General features: G+C 48.2%; 1 protein-coding gene across 1 annotated transcript in view; it reads left to right on the forward strand.

The window, feature by feature from the left end:
- Positions 1-22721, forward strand: part of MINDY4B (MINDY family member 4B) — a gene marked incomplete at both ends in the record, with an annotated part of 46718 nt that overhangs the window by 18974 nt on the left and 5023 nt on the right. Inside the window, 3 exons of the mRNA XM_081086021.1 lie at positions 3711-3781; positions 5558-5630; positions 6602-6760. Of these exons, the coding sequence (XP_080942147.1) occupies positions 3711-3781; positions 5558-5630; positions 6602-6760 (303 nt within the window). The remainder of the gene's footprint in view (positions 1-3710; positions 3782-5557; positions 5631-6601; positions 6761-22721) is intronic.

Raw genomic sequence — 22721 nt, forward strand, 5'->3', positions numbered from 1 at the left:
TCTCCTCCGCATTGGTTCTCACCCAGCCCCTGGAAAGTAATGGAAGGTTTTATTTTAAAAGATTCCTCTGTGGAGAAAGAAAGGAAAACTGATTTTCTGAGGAATTGAGATGACAGTGTGAAAGCAGAGGAACCTGAGCAGGGTGACGGTGAAGCCACACAACTTTGGGCTGTGTAAGGAGCCTGTGATCCATGGAAGTCACTGCTCTGCTCCTTTCAAAGGCCGTAGAGGCAGAAACCTGGGGGCTGAGTTCTCAGCCACACTAACTGTATAAGACCTTGGTTAGCCTGGTTCCCCTGGGCCCATCTCACCTACCATCTCATAGGTCTGTGTTCGGCAAAAGAATGGTCTCCCAAAGATGTCCGTATCCTGGTCCCGGGAACCTATGACTGTTACATCACATGGCAAAGGGGAATGAAGGTCTCTGACTTTATAATAGGGAGAGTATCCTGGATTACCCAGGTGGGCCTGATGTACTCACAGGATCCTTGAATGTGGAGGGGGCAGAAGAGAGGGGAAGAGGGATGTGGAATGAGAGGTGTCACCACTGTTGCAGCTTTGAAGATGGAAGGTGGGACCATGAACCAAGGAATGTGGGCAGGGCCACTAAAGCGGGAAAGGAAAGGAAACAGATTCTGCCCTGCAGCCCCCAGAAAGAAAGTGGCCCTGCTGGCATCTTGATTTTCGCCCTGTGAGGTAGCCATTTCAGACTCTGACCATCAGAACTGTTAGATAATAAGGTTATATTATTCAAGCTTCTAAATTTATAGTAATTTGTTATAGCAGCAATATGAAACTAATAAAACCTGATGATAGAGTTTCAATGGCTGACATGAAATGTTAAGCTGGAAGCCTGCTTACAGACTATCTTGCAAGCGGGAGATGCTTAATAGGGTTACACAGAGGGAGGAGCCATGTAAGAAATAAATGATCCTTCCAGCTAAAAGAGGCACATGCTTCCCCCTCTGTCTTCCATCTCTTCAACTCAGACCTGGGAGAGTCTAATTCATTAGAAAAGGCCCCCACATCTGCAAGGTCTTCTCAGGAGTTGAGAATCAGAGGGCCAGCGCCAAAGCTCCACACCGTCTTTCCCCATCAAAGGCTAGGAGTGAGTTGGAAAAGCTAACAAAGGCCCTAAGCCAGTGGTTCTCTCCGAGGATGAGGCCCAGAAATCAGGATTTTAAAAAGATTCCCAGGTGATCCTAATGTGCAGCCAAGGTTGAGAACCACTGTGACTGCGCAGCACAGGTGGCTTGGCACAGAAGTGCTGGCATCAAAGCCGATCCAAGCTGATCCTTTCCATAGCCGCGCTGAGGACAGGTTGGCCCCATTTCCTGAGCGAGAGGGAACTTGATGCATATATTCTGAAGGATGCTTCCTGACCAGAGGCTGCTTGTTGTGATCATCCCCCATTCACTATCAAAATGCACCAGTACTGTGTCCTAGTTTAAAGCACGGATCTCAAGTGAGGGGTCTGAGGGCTACGTGTGTGAGCAGCAGACCTGTTGTTATAGGGTGAAGTGCATCCCCCCAAAATGCTATGTTCAAGTCCTAACTCCCAGGACCGATGAATGTGCTCTGATTTGGAAACAGGGTCTTTGCAGATGCAATCAAGTTGAGATAAGGTCATGCTGGATTGGGGTGGCCCTAATGCAATGACTGGTGTTTTTATAAGAAGGAAATTTGGGCGCAGACACAGACATGCAGGGAGAGCACCCTGAGATGATGGAGACAGAGGCTGGGGTGATGCATCTCCCAGACCAAGGGACACCAGGGATTGCTAACAGCCACCAGAAGCTGGGAAGATCAAGGAGGGATCCTTCCCGGGGCCTGGAGAGAGAGTGCGGCCTTGCTCGGACACCTTCAGTTAAGACTTCTGGCTTTCAGAACCAGGAGAGAACAGTGTCCTATTGTTGTAAGTAATTCAGATTTTTAATAATTTGTTATAGCAGTGCTAGGAAAGCAATACACCTATATCTGCAGCATTAACCCACACAGGGTTAGATTTTTTTTTTTTTTTTAATTTGAATCAGCAACAGTCAAAGCCAATCAGAAAATCCCACATAAAAACCTGGACTTTAGCTTCCCCCGCCCGCCCATCCCCTCCTCCCCACCCCCCCCCCCCAAAAAAAAAATCAGGACATTTGCTGCTCGAGACCTATAGTTCAGCATGTCCTCAGTTAGATGAGCATGACTCCCATTGGACAAGTCGTGGTGGAGTGAATGATGTTACCTATCAGGTATGAAGGGCTCTGATGAAGTTTACGATTTTGAGATGGGGAGATTATCTTAGCTCATCCTGGTGGGTTCAATTAGTCATGGGTTTCATAAGGAAAATGAGGTGGTGGGACAGAAAGAGGAAGAGGTGCAGTGCCAAAGCAGAGGGGGGAGGGCTGTGTAAGGTGGGATCCTCGGCCAAGAAACAAGGACGGCTTCCAGACACTGGAAACAGGCAGGAAAGCCTCCAGGTGGGATGCAGGCTGGCCAGCCGTTTGAACCAGGGGCACTGACACCAAGTTGGGTTTCTAACTTCCAGAACTTCAAATAATAAATTCATGTTGTTTTAGGCCCCCATGTTTGTGGTAAATTGCTATGGCAGTGACAGGAAACTAGCATGCAAGCCTTCTCCAGGTTGCCTCGGCCCAGCCCTCCCTCACAGCCTGCAGTGTGCCCATTTGGGTTCCTGTCTAGCTCCTATGGCACCGACGTTTGTCAGGCCCTGGTTCCTGGGGCACTGGAATTTATTCTCCTGCCAGTCACAGATCGTGAAGGGGACAAATGAATCCATAAAAGGCAAAGCACGGGCATTTTAGCTGAAGCCTTCCTGATACAGTGCCTCTAAGGGAGGGGCCTTACCCTGGTATCTCAAAAGCCAGCCAAGGAGCTTCTTTGCAGCAGGTAGAGTGTGGACCAAAAACTGAGATAAGGCCAATGAAGGAGAGGCCCTGAATGTTGGCTGGGCAATTTGGATTTGATCCTGGAGATCACAGGGCACCTTCAGAAGGTTCTGAGCAGAAAAGCAACCTGCCCAAGGGAAGAGACAGAGGAAAAGTGCCTCAGAAAAGAACAGGTACTGGGACCTAGCACTTCTGAGACTCAAGGCAGGTATTTGCATGCGTCATTTCACTTTTGTAACAAACCTGGGGGAAAGGTATTTTTATATGCAATTGCAGATGAGGAGATTGAGCTCAAAGAAGTAAGATAACTCTGAGTTAGTGAGTGGTAGAACTGGTTCTGAATCCAGGTCTGTATAACTCCAGGGCTGTATTTCTATAAAGCCTCTCATCCCCACCCCCGCCACACTTCCCCTGAGTTTAACTGGGCAACCAAGGGGGATGCACTGACTAAGGAGAGACTGGGAAGGGAGGCCAGCTAAGAGCAGCCCTGGGACTTGGGTTAGGATGGACCCAGAAAAATGGAGAGAAAAGATATGTTACATCCTAGCCATGGTTTGAAGAAAATCACAAGACAGAAGTGGAGGAAAGAAAGAGAGATTGAAAATCGAGAGAATGATGGTATCATTGGCAGGCTGGAAGCAGGAAGGAGAATGCATTTGAGAGTGGAGCTAGATCTAGGGGAGCAGAGAGAGCTCCAGCTGCCCTTTAAGCAGCTAGAAAATAAATCTCTCAGGCAGTAAATCCTCATGCCCACAGGTATACATAGCTGCATTGCTTGGAGGCAAACGTGCTTTTCCCTTGCTTTCCAAACAGTTCAGCGGGGAAGGAAGCCACGGTGTCATCCTGTTTCTTTACAGCCTGATCTTCTCCAGAACATTTGAAAGGTATGTTCTACAAATATTTACCCAGCATTTCCTTTGGCTCTGGGGTCTCATAAACCATGTACTCTGGTGTTGGAGAATACTTTCATGCCTACTGGAATCATGAGTGCAATATTTTTCTGGTGGATGCTCTTTCTGTTGATACGTCCTTTTCTATCATCAGTTTGGCCATAGTAATGGGTAAATGACTGTCATCAGGAAACTTTGAATCTGCTTTTGTGGTACAGTACTAGGGTCCTTTCTGTGGTTATAAATATTGGCAGACAACAAAGCTTATTTGTACAATTTTCATATAAAATGTTTTATTACTTATATGCACAGTAAAATAGATTCTCAAGTATTTATTTTGCCTCTGTAATATGCAAAGGCCTATTCTTCACACTATGAAAAATACAAATAAAAGATAGAACTCTGGCCTCCTGCAGGTTCCAGTCTGGGAAAGACGAGAGGTCCACATAGAGCAGCGGTTCTCAACCTGTGGATCGCGAGCCCTTTGGGGGTTGAACGACCCTTTCACAGGGGTCGCCTAAGACCATCGGAAAACACATATATAATTACATATTGTTTTTGTGATTAATCACTATGCTTTAATTATGTTCAATTTGTAACAATGAAATTGGGGGTCACCACAACATGAGGAACTGTATTAAAGGGTCGCGGCATTAGGAAGGTTGAGAACCACTGACGTAGAGCCTGGGCAAGTCCCAGCTGGTACTTGATGGGCCAAATGAGGTATGAAGACAATCAATCCAGTGGGTTCCAGAGGAGGAAGGGTGCCCAGCAGAGAGTCAAGGAGGAAGGCTTCTTAGAAGTAGACTAAAAGCGGGGTAAGCTTGGCGAGAGCTAGAGAGCCCCCAGAAGGGAAGAATTACAAGCCCTGAAGCAGTATTCCTGAAACCTGTCTTTTGTATATCACCATCACATTTTTGTGGTCTATATTATTATTTCCTTAAGCTTGCTTTAAATCAACACACATTTAAATATTAACTCCTTTCCTAACATTAAATAGCCTTTAAATCACATATTTGGTGTGCTGAAGACAAGTATGTATTAAAAAAATTGCTATAAAACATTTTTAAATGCTCATCTCTGTACCATCCAAAATCATGCCATACTTTGGAAAGCACTGCCCTGAATTATACCTGATGCCCTCAAGGCATTTGCCATGATTGACCAGTCTCTGGGTTGTATTCTCAAAAGGGAGTGACCTCTAGTCCTGGGAATAGGTTCTGTCAAGAATATATACAGCTCTCGTACCAGCACCTTCCTCTCGGTGACAATGGGAGCCATGTTGCACCTTGACTTTAACATTGTCCAGGGTAGAAATCCAACCCCTGGTCTCTGATGAAACAGTAGGGCTTCCCTTCCATAGCCAAGAAATGAGCTCAACCCCCAAGCTGGTGTTTTCCACTTAAACAGTCTGTTCAATACTGCCTTGGGCCAGTTCTCTCTGGAGTGGTCACCTATCACCACCCTAAGCTAAGCATCCCTTGTCCCAGAGCAGTGTCTCTACTGAGCCCAGCATCGGAGCATACACAGGGATTCCAACGCATGGGGTCTGTGGCTTATCCCACCTGTACCCACAGCTTTCCCTGTGCAGCCCCAGTCCTAGAAGCTTTCCTGCGAGAGAAGGAGACAGGGAGGGCACAGGGGAGGGACAGTGACCAGGTGAACCCATGTGACTGCCGCTTTGTGTTGTGCTGGAGGGAGGAGAGGCTGCAGGTCCTTGGTGCAGTCATCCTCTCTGACCAAATGCTGATGGCATCTCCCATTCTGCAGGCTTCAGAAGGACCTAGATGTCTCCACCATTCATCTGCTACAACCAAATGCTGGAGGCTTCCTATGCAGGCAGGTAGGGGGAAGACTGGCTTCTGTTGTGGAATGTGAATCAGGCTTTTTAAAAATTGAGCATATTCTCTTAAATGAAGAGAGGTCAACTTATCCTTGAAAGACTAAGATGCTGCCCTGAGTTTGTTATCAGATCTGACCTTCCAGTTGCCATTACAGTCCTTTCTAGTTTACCTCTGAGAGGCCTCTATCCCTGAGGGTCTAGACAGGGGTGGGCAAACTTTTTGACTCGAGGGCCACAATGGGTTCTTAAACTGGACCGGAGGGCTGGAAAAAAAGCATGGATGGAGTGTTTGTGTGAACTAATATAAATCCAAAGTAAACATCATTACATAAAAGGGTATGATCTTTTTTATTTTTTAGTTTTATTCATTTCAAACGGGCCAGATCCGGCCCGCGGGCCGTAGTTTGCCCACGGCTGGTCTAGAAACATTAGAAAATATCTTTTTTTTTCTTTTTATTGAATTTATTGGGGTGACACTGGTTAACAAAATTATACAGGTTTCCGGTGCACAATTCTACAACACATCAGCTGTACACTGTATTGTGTGTTCACCACCCCAAGTCAAGTCTCCTTCCATAACCATTTATCCACCAATTCCCTCCTTCACCTCCCCAAAATATTTTGTTAAGACCCACCAGGAATCCCTAATAACTGAAAGAAAGTTCTATAATAACATATTAGTCTCCTGCTCCTTAAATCCTTACCATGAAAACCAAAGTTTAAAAAGAATGTAAAGGGAGGATGAGCAGCAGGTTCTGAGTGGGCACATGGGAAGTTACGGACTATGGCTCAAGAAAAACAGTTGTTTTAACCCTAAAATATTAATGCCATACATGTTTCTAGAATTACATGTGTGATTTCATTCTTTTCAATAAAAATGGTAATTTTAAAATGATTATTAAAATAAAAAAGAAATTAAGTCCTTGTGTCATTGCTACCTAAAATGTAGTATTTATAAACTGTGTCACTAGGCAGTTTTGAACATGGTTTTAACTGGAAGAGCAAGTCCACATGTCTTTAATGGCTGTCAAAATGGGAAGTCTCAAGAAATACTACATGGAGTCCCAGCACGCAGCAACGTCGGCTATTTGCAGTGGGGGAAGCACACCTCAGAGGATGGGCTTTCCCAGGTGAGTGGTCCTGATTCTCAACTGCACGACCAAGTGCCAATGTTTTGACATGTTTAAGTCTCTATGTTAAGGTAGTTCAAGTGTGATCTTACCTTTACCCTTTCCTGAATACCCCTCACCCTCCACACACACACACACGCACACACACACGCCATGCATGCACACATACATGGAGACTTTCAGGTCTAAACAGAAATATCCAATTCCACTTACTTCATATTTTATTTTATGTATTTTACTAGAAGCCAGATGCAAGAGTAGGCCTTCCTTTGTGCAAGTGTAGGCCTTCCTTTCCCTGAGTGCCGGCACTGGCTACCCTCTGGCATCTGGGACCTGGGCTTCCCTCCTCTGGCCGCCCACAGGCACCCAGGCCCAGGCTGCTTCCCTCTGGTCCCGGCTTTGTCAGGAAGGATGTCCAGAATGACATCTGGAAGGCGTCCAGTCTAATTAACATACTATCCTTTTATTATTACAGATATAGAGAAAGTATGGGTAATACAAGTAATATGTAAATAAGTTTTTAAAAAACAAACCTGAAATAGTCCTAGCTGGTTTGGCTCAGTGGATAGAGTGTTGGCCTGCGGATCAAAGGGTCCTGGGTTTGATTCTGGTCAAGGGCATTTGTCTTGGTTGCAGTCTCCTCTCTGTCCCAGGCCTTGGTCAGGGCTCATGCAGGAGGCTACCAATCAATGTGTTTCTCTCACATTGATATATCTCTGTCTTTCCCTCTCTATTCCACTCTCTCTAAATATCAATGGAAAAATAACCTCTGGTGAGGTTTTAAAAAACAAACAAACTAAATTATACAGATAAAAGGAAAGTCCTCTGGCATCCCACCCAGCTACAGATCACCTTCTCAGAAATCAGTACTGTCAATAGCTGGTGGGTATCTTCCCAATCCTTTATTTATGAAAATGAGCAAATACATTTTATCTACTGCTCAAAGCCTTAAAAAAAAGTCACTGGGGGATAAAGGGAAACCTTGGTTTTTTAGTTTTTTTATTTTATTTTATTTTTCAACTACAGGTCTGGTGCATGAAATTCCTGCATGGGTGGGGTCCCTAGGCCTGACCAGTGATCAGGGCCAATCGGGGCCAGGCTGACTGGGGCCAGGCCAATTGGGGCCTGCCAGCCAGGTGGAGGGAAAAGGGAGGAGGGACTGTGGGGCATTGGCTGCTGGCCCTGAGGAAGAAGTCGGCCCTTGGCACCCCTGGGAAAGGGGCCGCATCCACTATCACCTACCCCCAGTTACCCGTCCCAGCCCTGGGCCCAGCCCTGATCAAGTGCTTGATCGGGGCCGGCCGGCCAGGGGGAGGGACTTTGGGAGATTGGCCAGCCAGAGGAGGTTGGCTGTGAGAGTGCACTGACCACCAGGGGGCAGCTCCTGCATTGAGTGTCTTCCCCTTGGTGGTCAGTGCGCATCATAGCAACTGGTCATTCTGGTTGTTTGGTCATAAGGGTTGCTTAGGCTTTTATATATATATACTAGAGGCCTGGTGCATGAATTCGTGCATGGGTGGGGTGGAGCCAGGCTGGTCAGGAGAAGAGGGGATGCGGGAGGTTGGCCGGCCAGCCCTGCCCCCAATGGGCTGGTTGGCTGCCCTAGTGGGCATCATAGCAATGGATCATTCTGGTCGTTTCAGTTGTTCCTACGTTCTGGTCACTGGCTTTACATATATATATATATATACACACACACATACATACATACTAGAGGTTCGGTGCACAAAAATTTGTGAACTTGGGGGGGAGGGGGTGTTCCTCAGTCCGGCCTGTGCCCTCTTGCAGTTTGGGACCCCTCGGGAGATAACGACCTGCTGGCTTAGGCCTGCTCCCGGGTGGCAGAGGGCAGGCCCAATCCCTAGGTGCAGCCCCTGGTCGGGCTCAGAGCAGGGCCGATTGGGGAGTTGGGACACCGCCCCCTGTCATGCACAGAGCAGGGCGGATTGGGAGGTTGAGATGCCACCCTCAGTCATGCTCAGGGTAGGGCCGATTGGGGGGTTGGGGCACCGCCCCGTCACACTCAAGGCAGGGTCTATGGGGAGGTTGCGGCGCCACCCCCTGTCATGCACAGAGCAGGGCCCATCAGGGGGTTGGGGCGCCGCCACTCTCATACTCAGGGCAGGGCTGATGGGGAGGTTATGGCTCTACCCCGTCACATACAGAGCAGGGCAATTGGGGGGGGGTTTGGGGTGCCGCACCCTGTCACACACAGAGCCGCAGGGCGGTCAGGGGGTTGGGGAGCTCCCCCCTATCAGGCACAGAGCAGGGCTGATCAGGGGGTTGGGGCGCCTTCCCCTGTCACGAACAGAGCAGGGTGGATAGGGAGGTTGTGGCCATGCCCCCTGTCACACACAGAACCGCAGGGCAATCAGGGGGTTTGGGCACTGCCCCCTATCACGCTGATCCCGGTGCCGGGAGGCCTCGCGGCTCCGCTGATCCCGGTGCTGGGAGGCATATTACCCTTTAACTATATAGGGTAGGGGCCTGGTGCACGGGTGGGTGCCGGCTGGTTTGCCCTGAAGGGTGTCCTGGATCAGGGTGGGGGTCCCCACTGGGGTGCCTGGCCAGCCTGGGTGAGGGGATGATGGCTGTTTGCAGCTGGTCACACATCCTTCAGGGTGCGGGTCCCCACTGGGGTGCCTGGCCAGCCTGGGTAAGGGGATGATGGCTGTTTGCAGCTGGTCACACATCCTTCAGGGTGGGGGTCCCCACTGGGGTGCCTGGCCAGTCTGGGTGAGGGGCTGAGGGCTGTTTTCAGGCTGGGGGTGACTGAAGCTCCCAACTGCTCCTTTTTTTTCTTTTTTTTTTCTTTTTTATTCTGGGCCAGCTTTAGCTTTGAGGCTTGGCTCCAGCTCTTAGGCCTCCGCTGCTGAAAGTAGGTTTCTGGTCTTTGCTTACAATGTTATGATCCTGCTGGCTGAAGCCCGGCAGACTAAAGCAGGTTTCTGGGGTTTTGTTTAGCTTCTATATTTGTTACATAGTTGCTTAGAGTTGTAGCTCAGAAGCCTGCAGCGGCAGGCAGGGAATGTTGGAGTCCTCCGTCACTGAAGCAAGCAAGCCTCATGTTAGTTTCAAGCTGCCTGGCTGCCAGCCACCATCTTGGCTGGCAGTTAATTTGCATATTGCCCTGATTAGCCAATGGGAAGGGTAGCGGTCGTACGCCAATTACCATGTTTCTCTTTTATTAGATAGGACATATATATTACAGTTGACAGTCAGTGTTATTTTATATTAGTTTCAGGTGCATAACACAGTGAAGGGGGCCCACGTATGAAACTCCCCTCACAAGCTTTCCCACTCAGGGGCTTTATAGAAAGTATAATGTGCTATTCAAAGGCACAATGAACAAGTTCAGCAAGATGACATTCCACAAAACAAACAGGAGAGAGTAAGAAAGAAGATATACTCACCCAGACCACAAATCAAAGGTGCTTTTATGCTATTTTCACAAACTTTTTTATTCTGAGACCCAGGGAAGGCATTGTGGATTCTGTGAAAAGCAACTAATTCTCTGGAGTGGCCTTGAACTAGTTGTGATGTAATGCAATATGATATTGACAGAAATCCCCAGGCCTCGCCATCCCCAACATCTCCTGACTAGCCGCACCAAGGAGGCCTGCGGCTCAGTGCCTGTCCCGCCCCTCATGCTCCCGTCCCAGCTCACAATCCTTCCATGTGTGTAGGGCCACACACCTGACAAGTCCTTCTGTATCCACAGCGCCATTCACCTTCCCGCCCACTGGTGGCTCCAGCTGCATGAAATCAGCATCTTACAACACATACAAACCCTGCATCCAATGGTGTCAGGATAGTCATGTGTGACCACAGCAGAATTAGTGTATTTTGTGTACAAATGTTATTCCTCAAGTTTGAAATCTAACTTCATCACAGAAAAATGAGGAGAGACAGAGAAGCTAAAAGTAAAAAAGATGAATCCAACCCTATCACTTGGGTCAATCCTTTCACAAATGTATCCTTCGCTTCTTCTTTCTAATATAAATGTGTTCCATTCTACTCTCCTGAAACCTGCTTTTCTAATTTAATATCTTTACACATCAGCAGTAATTGTCCTTCATTATATTTAATGGATGCAAAGGGTCCCACTGTACAAACAGGAAGGACTGCACTTTGAAGACCCCCTGAACAGAAACTGAATCTGTTATTATTATAAAGTTCCTAGTCACTTGTCCCAGATATTTGGAAATTCATCTTAGAATTTGTTATATATATAAAATGTCCATGGTCAAGCACTCTATCATTCAGAGCCCAGTAACATGCCTAGACTCTGTTGGGAGGAAAATGGCATCACAAGTTTCAAGGAGTGGAGGCACAAAACCCACAATAACAACTTAATGCTTTGTCTACTTTTACAGAGCTCTTTTACAATGTTAGTTCACTATATTCTCATTATTAACTACAAAGATTTAAAACAGTGTGTCTCATATTTCAGTTATTTGAGTAGATAATTCACAAGCTTTGCCGTCTCTCCACACCACCTCTGCTATTATTTGCTTAATACTTTTATTTAAACCAACTCACTTTTAAAATTTAAATCTAAAAAAATTGAATCTAACCTTTTCTGCAGCAATAATACATACCACAGACTTGATGTGCTGTTTTCTTTCCTAATACATCTATACTAATAAAAGCATAGGTGGTTCTTGTGCCCTTGTGCGCGACGTTGTCACAAGATGGTCGCCACAAGATTGTCACCACAAAGATGACTGCCACGAGGTGGCTGCCACAAGGTGACCACAAGCACAGCAGAGGTGAGGCCCTGCGGCTGCTCCGCGCAGTGAGGCCTGGGGGTCCCGCGGCTCTGCACAGTGCAGAGGAGGCCAGTCCCGGTGGAGGAGGCAGGTTGCAGCAGGGGAGGGCAGTTGTGGGCAATCAGGCTGGCAGGGGAGGAAAGTTGGGAGTGATCGGGTCGGCAGGGGAGGGAAGTTGGGAGCAAATGGGCCAGCAGGGGAGGGCAGTTGGGAGTGATTGGGCTGGCAGGGGAGGGCAGTTGGGAGTGATCGGACCAACACTAGTGGGCAGTTGGAAGTGATCGGGCCAGCAGGGGAGGGCAGTTGGGGGCCATCAGGCTGGCAGGGGAGGGCAGTTGGGGATGATCAGGTGAGGAAGGGAGCAGTTAGGCATCAATCAGGTTGGCAGGGGAGAAGTTGGGGGTGATCAGGCTGGCAGGCATGTGGGCGGTTAGGAGCCAATTGTCCCGGATTGTGAGAGGGATGTCCGACTGCCAGCACTAGGGGTCCCAGATTGGAGAAGGTGCAGGTCGGGCTGAGGGACACCCCCCTTCCCGCACACAAATTTCATGCACCAGGCCTCTAGTCCTATCTAATAAAAGAGAAACATGGTAATTAGCGTACGACCGCTACCCTTCCCATTGGCTAATCAAGGCAATATGCAAATTAACTGCCAGCCAAGATGGCGGCCGGCAGCCAGGCAGCTGGAAGCTAACATGAGGCTTGCTTGCTTCAGTGATGGAGGAAACCAAAGTTCCCCGCCTGCCTTGCCAGCCTCTGAGCTTGCAGTTTGAAACCTTGTAACAAATATAGAAGCTAAACAAAACCCCAGAAACCAGCTTTCAGTCAGCCGGGATCTCAGAGCTAAAGTTAATACAGAGTTTTGATTATAGAACCTAAACAAACCAGATACCTGCTTTCAGCAGCAGAGGCCTCAGAGCTGGAGCCAGAGCTAAAGCTGGCCCAGAATAAAAAAAAAAAAAAAGAAAAAAAGGAGCGGTTGGGAGCTTCAGTCACCCACAAGCCTGAAAACAGCCCTCAGCCCCTCACCCAGACTGGCCAGGCACCCCAGTGGGGACCCTCACCCTGATCCAGGACACCCTTCAGGGCAAACCAGCCAGCCCCCACCCGTGCACCAGGCCTCTATCCTATATAGTAAAAGGGTAATATGCCTCCCAGCACTGGGATCAGCGGAGCTGAGAGACCTCCCAGCACCGGGATCAGTGTGACAGGGGGCAGCGCCCAAACCCCCTGATCGCCCTGCGGCTCTGTGTGTGACAGGGGGCGGGACCACAACCTCCCTATCCACCTTTCTCTGTTCATGACAGGGGAAGGCACCCCAACCCCCTGATCAGCCCTGCTCTGTGCCTGATAGGGGGGAGCCCCCCAACCCACTGATCGCCCTGCGGCTCTGTGTGTGACAGGGTGCGGTGCCCCAACCCCCTGATGGGCTCTGCTCTGTGTGTGACAGGGTGCGGCGCCCCAATCCCCCTCCCCTCCCATGGGCCCTGCTCTGTATGTGACGGGTAGAGCCATAACCTCCCCATCGGCCCTGCCCTAGTGTGAGAGTGGCAGCGCCCCAACCCCCTGATTGGCCCTGCTCTGTGGGTAATAGAGGGCAGCGCCCAACCCCCTGATGGGCCCTGCTCTGTGCATGACAGGGGGGAGCTCCCCAACCCCCTGATGGGCCCTGCTCTGTGCGTGACAGGGTACAGAGCCCCAACCCCCCTGATGAGCCCTGCTTTGTGCGTGACAGGGGGCAGCACCCCAAACCCCTGATTGGCCCTGCTCTGTGCATGACAGGGGGTGGCGCCGCAACCTCCCCATCGACCCTGCCTTGAGTGTGACAGGGGGCAGTGCTCCAACCCCCCAATCGGCCCTACCCTGAGCTTGACTGAGGGTGGCATCACAACCTCCCAATCCGCCCTGCTCTGTGCATGACAGGGTGCGGTGTCCCAACTCCCCAATCGGCCCTGCTCTGAGCCCGACCAGGGGCTGCACCTAGGGATTGGGCCTGCCCTCTGCCACCCGGGAGCAGGCCTAAGCCAGCAGGTCGTTATCTCCCGAGGGGTCCCAGACTGCAAGAAGGCATAGGCCAGGCTGAGGGACCCCCCCTCCCACCTGAGTGCACAAATTTTTGTGCACCGGGCCTCTAGTATTTAAATAAATAAACATGTTTTGTTTTCAAAGTTCCCTCTTTGTGCCACTGACTTCATGCCACAGGCCACCAGTGGGCACTTGCTCCACACTGTGAAAACCTGGTGTAAAAGTGAGGAGGTCCTGTAGCATGTCAGAAACAGCCCTGGCCTCCACAAATTGTATGGTCAGTCCTACCCAATGACTATTTGATCTGGTGAGAATCTTGACATCAGAAATTTTTAAAGCCTACAGGTGATTCTAATGTACCACCAAGGTTAGAAACCTCTGTTCTAGTGTGGGGCTGCTCAGCCTGAGCACTGCTGACAATTTAGATCGATACTTTTTTGTGGCAGGCTGTTCTGTGCATTGTGGGATATTTAACAACATCCCTGGCCTCTGCACACTAGATGCCAGTAGCACCACTACTCCTCCCGCAGTGTGACAACCACAAATGTCTCCAGACACTGACAAATGTCCACTGGGGGACAAAGTTGCCCAGTTGAACCACCACTCTAAAGAAAGAGTGGGAAAGGATCTCGTTAAGTTTAGATAACTAAATCCATGTGAGTAGAATTGGAAAACTAGTGATTTCAACTGACATTAGAAGAGTTTCTTCTTTTAATCAGTATCAGAAAGGTTGAAAGCTTCCTGTTCCCTTTTAACATTCATCGGACTCTGGGGACAAGTTTCAGACCTTATCTTAAATTAAAATTAAATAGGAGTTTGCTAAATAGCTAGTAAGTAGCTCTGAGAAGGGACTGTACTAAAGAATATGCCACTGATGGAAAGAGGGAGGGAGGGGGAGAGACTCAGAGAGTCAAGAATGTATAGGCACCCAGTGCTACCATTTTCACTGGATCACATTTCTTTCTACAAGTTTGCTCAGACCAGTAGGGCTATTAAATCATGCTCTAACAAAAATTATCTGAATATCTTTTTTAAAAATCTATTTTTTATTGATTTCAGAGAGTAATGAAGAGGGAGAGAGAGATAGATCAATGATAAGCAAGAGTTGTTGATCGGCTGCCTCCTATACCCCTACACTGGGGATTGAGCCCACAACCCAAGCATGTGTCCCGACTAGGAATTGAACTGTGACCTCCTGGTTCATAGGTCGACACTCAACCACTGAGCTATGCTGGCTGGGCTTCAGATCTTAAAATATTCTCCAATAACAAAGTAGATGGGGACCACATCAAAATAAAAAGCTTCTTCACAGCAAAAGAAACATCAACAAAATAACAAGAGAGCCCACTGCATGGGAGAACATATTTGCCAATGATATATGCAATAAAGGGTTAATCTCCAAAATATATAGGGAACCTATACAACTTAACAAAAGGAAGACAATCCAATTAAAAAATGGGCAAAGGACCTAAATTGACACTTCTCCAAAATGGACATACAGAAGGCCAAGAGGCACATGAAAAAATGTTCAGTCACTTATCATCTGAGAGATGCAAATCAAAACAACAATGAGATACCACCTCACACTTATTTGTTGGTTATCATCAACAAATCAACAAATGACAAGTGTTGGCAAGGATGTGGAGAAAAAGGAACCCTCATGCATTGCTGGTGGGAATGAAGACTGGTGCAGCCACTGTGGAAAACAATATGGAGTTTCCTCAAAAAATTAAAAATGGAATTCCCATTTGACCCAGTGATCCCACTTCTAGGAATATATCCCAAGAAATCAGAAACACCAATCAGAAAGGATATATGCATCCCTATGTTCATAGCAGCACAATTTACAATAGCTAAAATTTGGAAACTGCCTAAATGCCCATCAGCAAATGAGTGGATAAAAAACTGGTACATTTACACAATGGCATACTACACGGCAATAATAAAGAACTCTTACCATTTGCAACAGCATGGATAGTCCTGGAGAGCATTATGCTAAGCAAAGTAAGTCAGTCAGAGAAAGATAAGTATCACATGATCGTACTCATATGTGGAATCTAATGAACAACATAAACTGATGAACAAAAATAGATCCAGAGACATAGAAGCATTGAACAGACTGTCGAACCTCGGAGGGAAGGCAGGGATGAGTGGGTGGGTAGGTAGGAAGAGATCAACCAAAGAACTTGTATGCATATATGCAAAACCCATGGTCACTGACAATAGTGCTATGAAGGCCGGGGGTGGGGGGAAGGTTAGAAGGGGTAAATGGGGGGAGGGAAGGGGACATATGTAATACTTCCAACAATAAAGATTTTCTTTAAATTTAAAAAAAGAAAGAAATAATGGAAGAAGATCATCCAATAAAAATTAAAAAACATAAACCAGATGTTTGAAAGAACCTTACTAGTAAAGCCAGTGAAGAGGCTGAGGCATAAGAAATAAGAGCTTTCCTGCTAGGAAGAAGGCAAAATGTACCAGACAATACGATGCCATTGTGATGCTTGCCCACAAATGTAATGTAGGCAAAGGACAGGAAGTGCTCGGGTTAGCTCTACATCTACATGGAAATCAAACCTATGCTGCTTCCATTTTTTCAAAAGTGACTAATGTGGTTTCCCATCCTTCCTTTTGGACTCAGTGTCTGTCCCAAGGAGACTCCTGTGAATCCTGGCCACAGTGAAAATTGCCTGCACTAATGGCCTGAAACCCTGAGGATGTTTATTAAGTTATCTCTGTCGTGCTCTTGAAGTTGGGTTTCAGAACAAACATATTAAAGAGCAAATACAGCTGGCAGCTAGTTTTGTTCCTTGAACTGCTGGGATATATAAATGTGTTAGACATATACTTGTATACATACGAAGTTTATTTTATCCAAAGTGTTTTTTATTCTTTCTACTAGAGGCCCAGTGCTCAAAAATTTGTGCACTCGAGGGGACCCTCAGCCCAGCCTGTGCCCTCTCGCTGTCTGGGACCCCTCGGGGGATGATCACCTGCTGGCTTAGGCCCGCTCCCCAGGGGATTGGGCCTAAGCTGGCAGTCAGACATCCTTCTGGCAGCCCAGGAGCCCTCGGGGGATGTCCACTTGCCAGCGGGGAGCAGACCTAAGCTGCAGTCGGACATCCTTAGTGCTGCTGAGGAGGCAGGAGAGGCTCCCACCACCACCACTGCTGTACTGGCAGCTGTCCCTGGCTTGTGGCTGAGCAGAGCTCCCCCTGTGGGAGCACGCTGACCACCAGGGGGCATCTCCTGTATTGAGCGTCTGCCCCCTGGTGGTCAGTGTGTGTCACAGTGACCAGTCATTCCTAGTCATTCTGCTGTGAGGGTCAATTTGCATATTACCCTTTTATTATATAGGACTAGAGGCCCGGTGCACAAAAATTTGTGCACTCGGTGGGGGGGGGGCAGTCCCTCAGCCAGACCTATGCCCTCTTGCAGTCTGGGACCCCTTGGAGGATGTCCACCTGCTGGCTTAGGCCTGCTCCCTGGGGGATCAGGCCCAAGCTGGCAGTAAGACATCCCTCTGGCAGCCCAGCAGCCCTAGGGGGATGGCCACTTGCCAGCGGGGAGCAGGCCTAAGTTGCAGTCAGACATCCTTAGTGCTGCTGAGGAGGCGGGAGAGGCTCCCACTACCACCGCTGTACTGGCACCCATTAGCCTAGCTTGTGGCTGAGCAGAGCTCCCCCTGTGGGAGTGCACTGACAACCAGGGGGCAGCTCCTGCATTGATCGTCTGCCCCCTGGTGGTCAATGTGCGTCATAGTTACCAGTCATTCCCAGTCATTCTGCTGTTAGGGTCAGTTTGCATATTACCTTTGTATTATATAAGATAGAGGCCTGGTGCACAGGTGGGGGCCAACTGGTTTGTCCTGAAGGATGTCCTCGATCAGGGTGGGGGTCCCACTGGGGTGCCTGGCCAGCCTGGGTGAGGGGCTGATGGCTGTTTTCAGGCTGCCCAAACTCCCTTCAGGGTAAGGGTCCCTACTAGGGTGCCTGGCCAGCCTGGGTGAGGGGCTGATGGCTGTTTTCAGACTGACCAAGCCCCCTGGTGACTGAAGCTCCCAGTCTTTTGGGTTTTTTTGTTGTTGTTTTTTAATTTGCTCAAGCTCTGTGGCCGTGGCGACTGGAAGCAGGTATCTGGGGTTTATTTACCTTGTATAATTGAAACTTTGTTGCCTTGAGAGGAGGCAGCAGCACTGGGAAGCTTGGCTTCTTCCATCACAGGGGCAAGCAAGCCTCCTGCTCTCTCCAGCTCCATGGCCACGGCCTGCTGAAAGCAGGTATCTGGGGTTTCTTTACCTTCTATAATTGTAACTTTGTTGCTTTTGAGTGGAGCTCAGAGCCAGCGACAGGCTGGCTTCCTCCATCACTGGAGTAAGCAAGCCTCCTGCTCGCTCCAGCTCCGTGGCTGCCACTGCCATCTTGGTTGGGTTAATTTGCATATAGTCACTCTAATTGGATGGTGGGTGTGGCTTAAGGCATAGTGAAAATATGGTCAATTTGAATGTTTGTCTATTATTAGGTAAGATAGAGGCCTGGTGCATGGGTGGGGGCCAGCTGGTTTGCCCTGAAGGGTGTTCTGGATCAGGGTGGGGGTCCCGCTTGGGTGCCTGGCCAGCCTGGGTGAGAGACTGAGGGCCGTTTTCAGTCTGGTCACCCCCCCTTCAGGGTGGGGATCCCCACTGGGGTGCCTGGCCAGCCTGGGTGAGGGGCTGATGGCCATTTTCAGGCTGGCCACACCCTCTTCAGGGTGGGGGTCCCCACTGGGGTGCCTGGCCAGCCTGGGTGAGGGGCTGAGGACTGTTTTCAGGCTGGCCACACCCGCAGGCTAGAAGCAGGTATCTGAGATTTATTTAACTTCTATAATTGAAACACTGTAGTGTTGGTCTGGCTCGAAGCCTGGGTTGCCCCTGGCAACTGAGGTTCTCAGCCCTTCCTTGAGCAGCCGGCTGGAAGTAGGTATCAGGGATTTATTTATCTTCTATAATTGAAACTTTGTAGCCTTGAGTGGAGCTCAGAGCTGGTCAGGGCAGGCAGTAAGCTTCTTTCCTCCATCACCAGGGACAACCCAAGCCTCCTGCTCACTCCAGCTCCATGGCTGCTGCCATCTTTGTGACGGAATGAGGGGGTGATGGAGTAATGGTTAATTTGCATATTATTCTTTTATTAGATAGGATATCAGCTTATTATTTTAGGTTAAAAGTAATATATAACCCATCTACATTATTAAAATAATTACAGCCCAGCCGGTATGGCTCAGTGGTTGAGCATAGACTATGAACCAGCAGGTCATGGTTCAATTCCTGGTCAGTGCACATGCCCAGGTTGTGGGTTCGATCCCCAGTGGGGGGCATACAGGAGGCTGCCAATCAATGATTCTCTCTCATCATTGATGTTTCTCTCTCTCCCTTCCTCTCTGAAATCAATAAAAATATATATTAAAAAATAAAAAGGAAAAAGAAAATGGTAATTAAAGAAAGTACAGCAGATCCTCAAATAAACAAATAATACCATTTTGTTCAATGTCATTTAAGTTGCATTCATGACATGCCATAGGAGTTTAACTCTTGTTTATATCAACTAGTCTAGCCTAAAACTGGTTTCATTATATGTCTTTTTGCTTCAAGTTTCAGAACCTATCATGGCATTTAATGAGGACTACTGTGTATATGAAGCTTATTTATTCCCTGTTGTGAACATTTCCTATGTGTCAGGCTCTCTCTGAGCCACTTGCAATGACACCTTATTTTATTTAATCCTCACTTCCACTTAAAGTTACAATCAGTGTGAGTTTAAGTCCAGTGTCTGTTGCTTGGGCATTCATTTAGAGATGAGAAACCCCAGGCTGAGAAAGGGCTAGAGACTTGCCCAAGGCCATCAGCTAGGTGAGTGTCAGAGCCTGGCTTGTGATCCCAGATCTATGTACAGTCAAAGCCCACCTTCCACCCATGGTGCCATGCTGCCTGGCATTATCATCCTTACTTGTTTTCTGCTAAGTGGTAAACACAAAATGCCCATCCTTGGAATTATACTCTAAGTCAGCCGTGGGCAAACTATGGCCCGCGGGCTGGATCCGGCCCATTTGAAATGAATAAAACTAAAAAAAAAAAAAAAAAAAAAGACCATACCCTTTTATGTAATGATGTTTACTTTGAATTTATATTAGTTCACACAAACACTCCATCCATGCTTTTGTTCTGGCCCTCCGGTCCAGTTTAAGAACCCACTGTGGCCCTCGAGTCAAAAAGTTTGCCCACCCCTGCTCTAAGTGCTTTTATAGTCTATCATATATATACTAGAAGCCCAGCGCACAATTCGAAATCGCGCAGCACGGCATGGTCCACCCACCTGCAGCCCTGCCTTGACACCAGAACCTCTTCACGCAGAGCTCCAGCAAGTCTGGCCCAGCCCCTAAACCCTCTGGCCTTCTCTGGCCACTTCAAACTCTGACCTCAGTCCCTCCAGAGACCTCAGGCTGGTCCCACCTTCTCTGGGTGCCTCCCCACTTCCACCCATCTCTGGAGCAACACGGCAGCTTTGCCCCTCATGGCGCCAGAGGAGAGCGGAGCCTGTGCTGCGCTGGGCTCCTTCCTCTGGCAGGTGGGCCGTGCGGCACTCAGAGTGCGAGCAATGGGTGGCAAAGGACTGGGGAGGGGGGCGCTATGGGTTCTCAACTCTGCCCTCCCCAGCACAGAATGGTCCTGCCTCCTCTAGGCCCTCCCCACTTCCGCCCTGTCTGCAGAGCAACGCCCCAGCTAATATGCTAATGACCTGGTCGTTACCGTAACGGCATATAGACCATTAGCATATTAGCTCTTCATTAATATAGATATCTTTATATGTAGATGCAGATTCACATTCCCTAATCTTTAATATCTATAGTGAATCTATAATATACCAAGTGAATAGCTCCTTAGTCTGTGACAAAATTGCAGAGGCTGCAAAAACACATGTCTTTCAGTCCCAATGTCACAGCCCAGTGGGTGAGATTTTTTTAATGGAGCTCTCATTAGATGGCATGGCAAGCCCCCAGAGCCACCAGACTGGCAATGCCCATGGAACACAGCCAGGACTCACAGGACGAGGCTGTTTGGAAGCCTCCCATCATTTTTCTAATTGAAGGTCCAGGTTTGAGTGTGAGGTTCCAATACTTGAGTGAGAACATAAAGCAGTTTGAGTCTAACACCATCTGGAAAGCCTTAGGAGGTTCACATTATCTTCGCACCTGCCACCGAGAAGAAAAACCAACACTGATTTCAGAAGGGACTGAAGCCAGTCAGGTCTCCTGGAACGACTCTCCAGCAGCCTGGCAGAGCGCAGCCCCTCCCTGCTGTAGCTCTTCCCTTGTTACATTTTCCCTTTAAAGAGACTGATTAAACTCCAACCATAAAAATACCAAATGAAGCTGCCCCTGTGCACTCTGCCCCCGAGTTGCTGAGAAAGTGTCTTGCACACACAACAGCAGAGCACGCACTCACAGAAGGTACATCGACTCTGTTCCAGGTGGCAGAGACGAGAGCCAGGCCTTTAAGAGTTATGCATGTGAGTCATCCCCAGGAATCAGCAAATAAAGCGCAAGGTTTCTGACCCCTTTCTCTTGTTCAGATTATCATACTGGGGCCTTGGGACTTACGATATCAAGCTCATTATGCAAAGGGACATTCTATGTGCCATTGTTCTAGAGGGCATGAAAACAGAATTACAGAGACTCAATTCTTGCCCTCTAATGTTAGAATCTGTCCATCCTTTCTCTTGTTCTTGTAATTTGGCATTGGCTTAAATAATACATGTTATAAAGGCTTGGTTGCTGCATGTAATGTTGAACCTACTGGGCTTATTACACAATGAGTAAACTTAAGAAGGAAGGTATTTTATTTATAGCACCACTGTATCACAATTTAATTTCCTCTTTACCATGGCAACAAGGCAGCATGTACCAATTCTGCACTGGTGGAATCTCACCAGTAAAACATATTTAGAATCCTGCTTTGGGGGGAAGGGTAGCTGATAAACTACCTAAAAGCAATACAAATTCTTGACTAAAAATTCCAGTCAGACAGATTATGTGATCTGCCAAGAAAAGAAGGGGGTGGAATACCTGGCTGGATTCAGCCGGGGCGGGGGGCGGGGGAGGGGGGAGGTGCTTTGCTGTGTTTTTGCAGACCTCACTGTAAGCCAGGTGTTTCTCAGTATAATCGGGAGGCTCACCTCTTTGAGTTAATACCCAAAGTACCATGACAGCCACACGTGGCATTTTCCTTCTCACCAGCATCTCCCAAGGCACACAAGGCTCTGCCTGCTCAGTGTGGGGTCCCTGTCTGATCACTTGGGGGTTGGAGATTGTTGCATTTATAACTCTACAGCTGACCCTTGAACAACATGGGTTTGAACTCCACCATCCACTTATGTGTGTATATTTTTCAACAAATATCTGTACTGCTCTTGATCAGCAGTTGGGAGTCTGGATGTGGAGGGCCGAGCATGTGCACTGGTCCACCATTTTATACAGGGGGCTCAGCATCAGCTAGTCTGGCATCCCTGGGGGTCCTGAAACCAACCCCATCCCCCGCTGATACGGAGGGACAACTTCAGTTTTGAGGGAGTTAAAAGTTATACACAGATTTTCCAAGGGTCAGTGCTACTATCCCCTCACTGCGTTGTTCAAGGGTCAACCATCCTTCTTTTTCGCCCTGCTCTAATAAAATCTTGAATAGCTTCGAGTCCAGGAAAGAAAACTGCCTGCTGCATAAAGTGACACTCGTGTGGTGTCAGCTCCTTGCAGAGCATGTTATCTGACTGCCAGCTCAATTTTCCTACCTCACAAAGATTCTGTCAAGCAATATCATATGTGTCTACAATCTATTACATCAACCAGACATAATTCACAGGATCACTCATTGGCTTGAAATCAGCCAGAATGTGCACCTGAAGTCCCACGTGAGTGGCATTTTACTAGTATTATGAGCAGCCCTCGATTCCTAATTAGTTTTTCCAAGTTTTCCAACCCTAAGAATTCCATGTCCTCTGGATCCTAGATTATATGTAACGTTAGTATAGAAGGTGCTGTTGCAAGAAGGCCTAAGAAAGAAAGTGCTTAAGTTATAGCTAATGAATGGCTACAATGTTATTTGGAACTTTGGGGTCGATCTGGAAGGTTACTTCATG

Source organism: Myotis nattereri (genome assembly GCF_964212035.1).
Source record: "Myotis nattereri genome assembly, chromosome: 3".
In the NCBI taxonomy this organism is placed as follows: domain Eukaryota; kingdom Metazoa; phylum Chordata; class Mammalia; order Chiroptera; family Vespertilionidae; genus Myotis; species Myotis nattereri.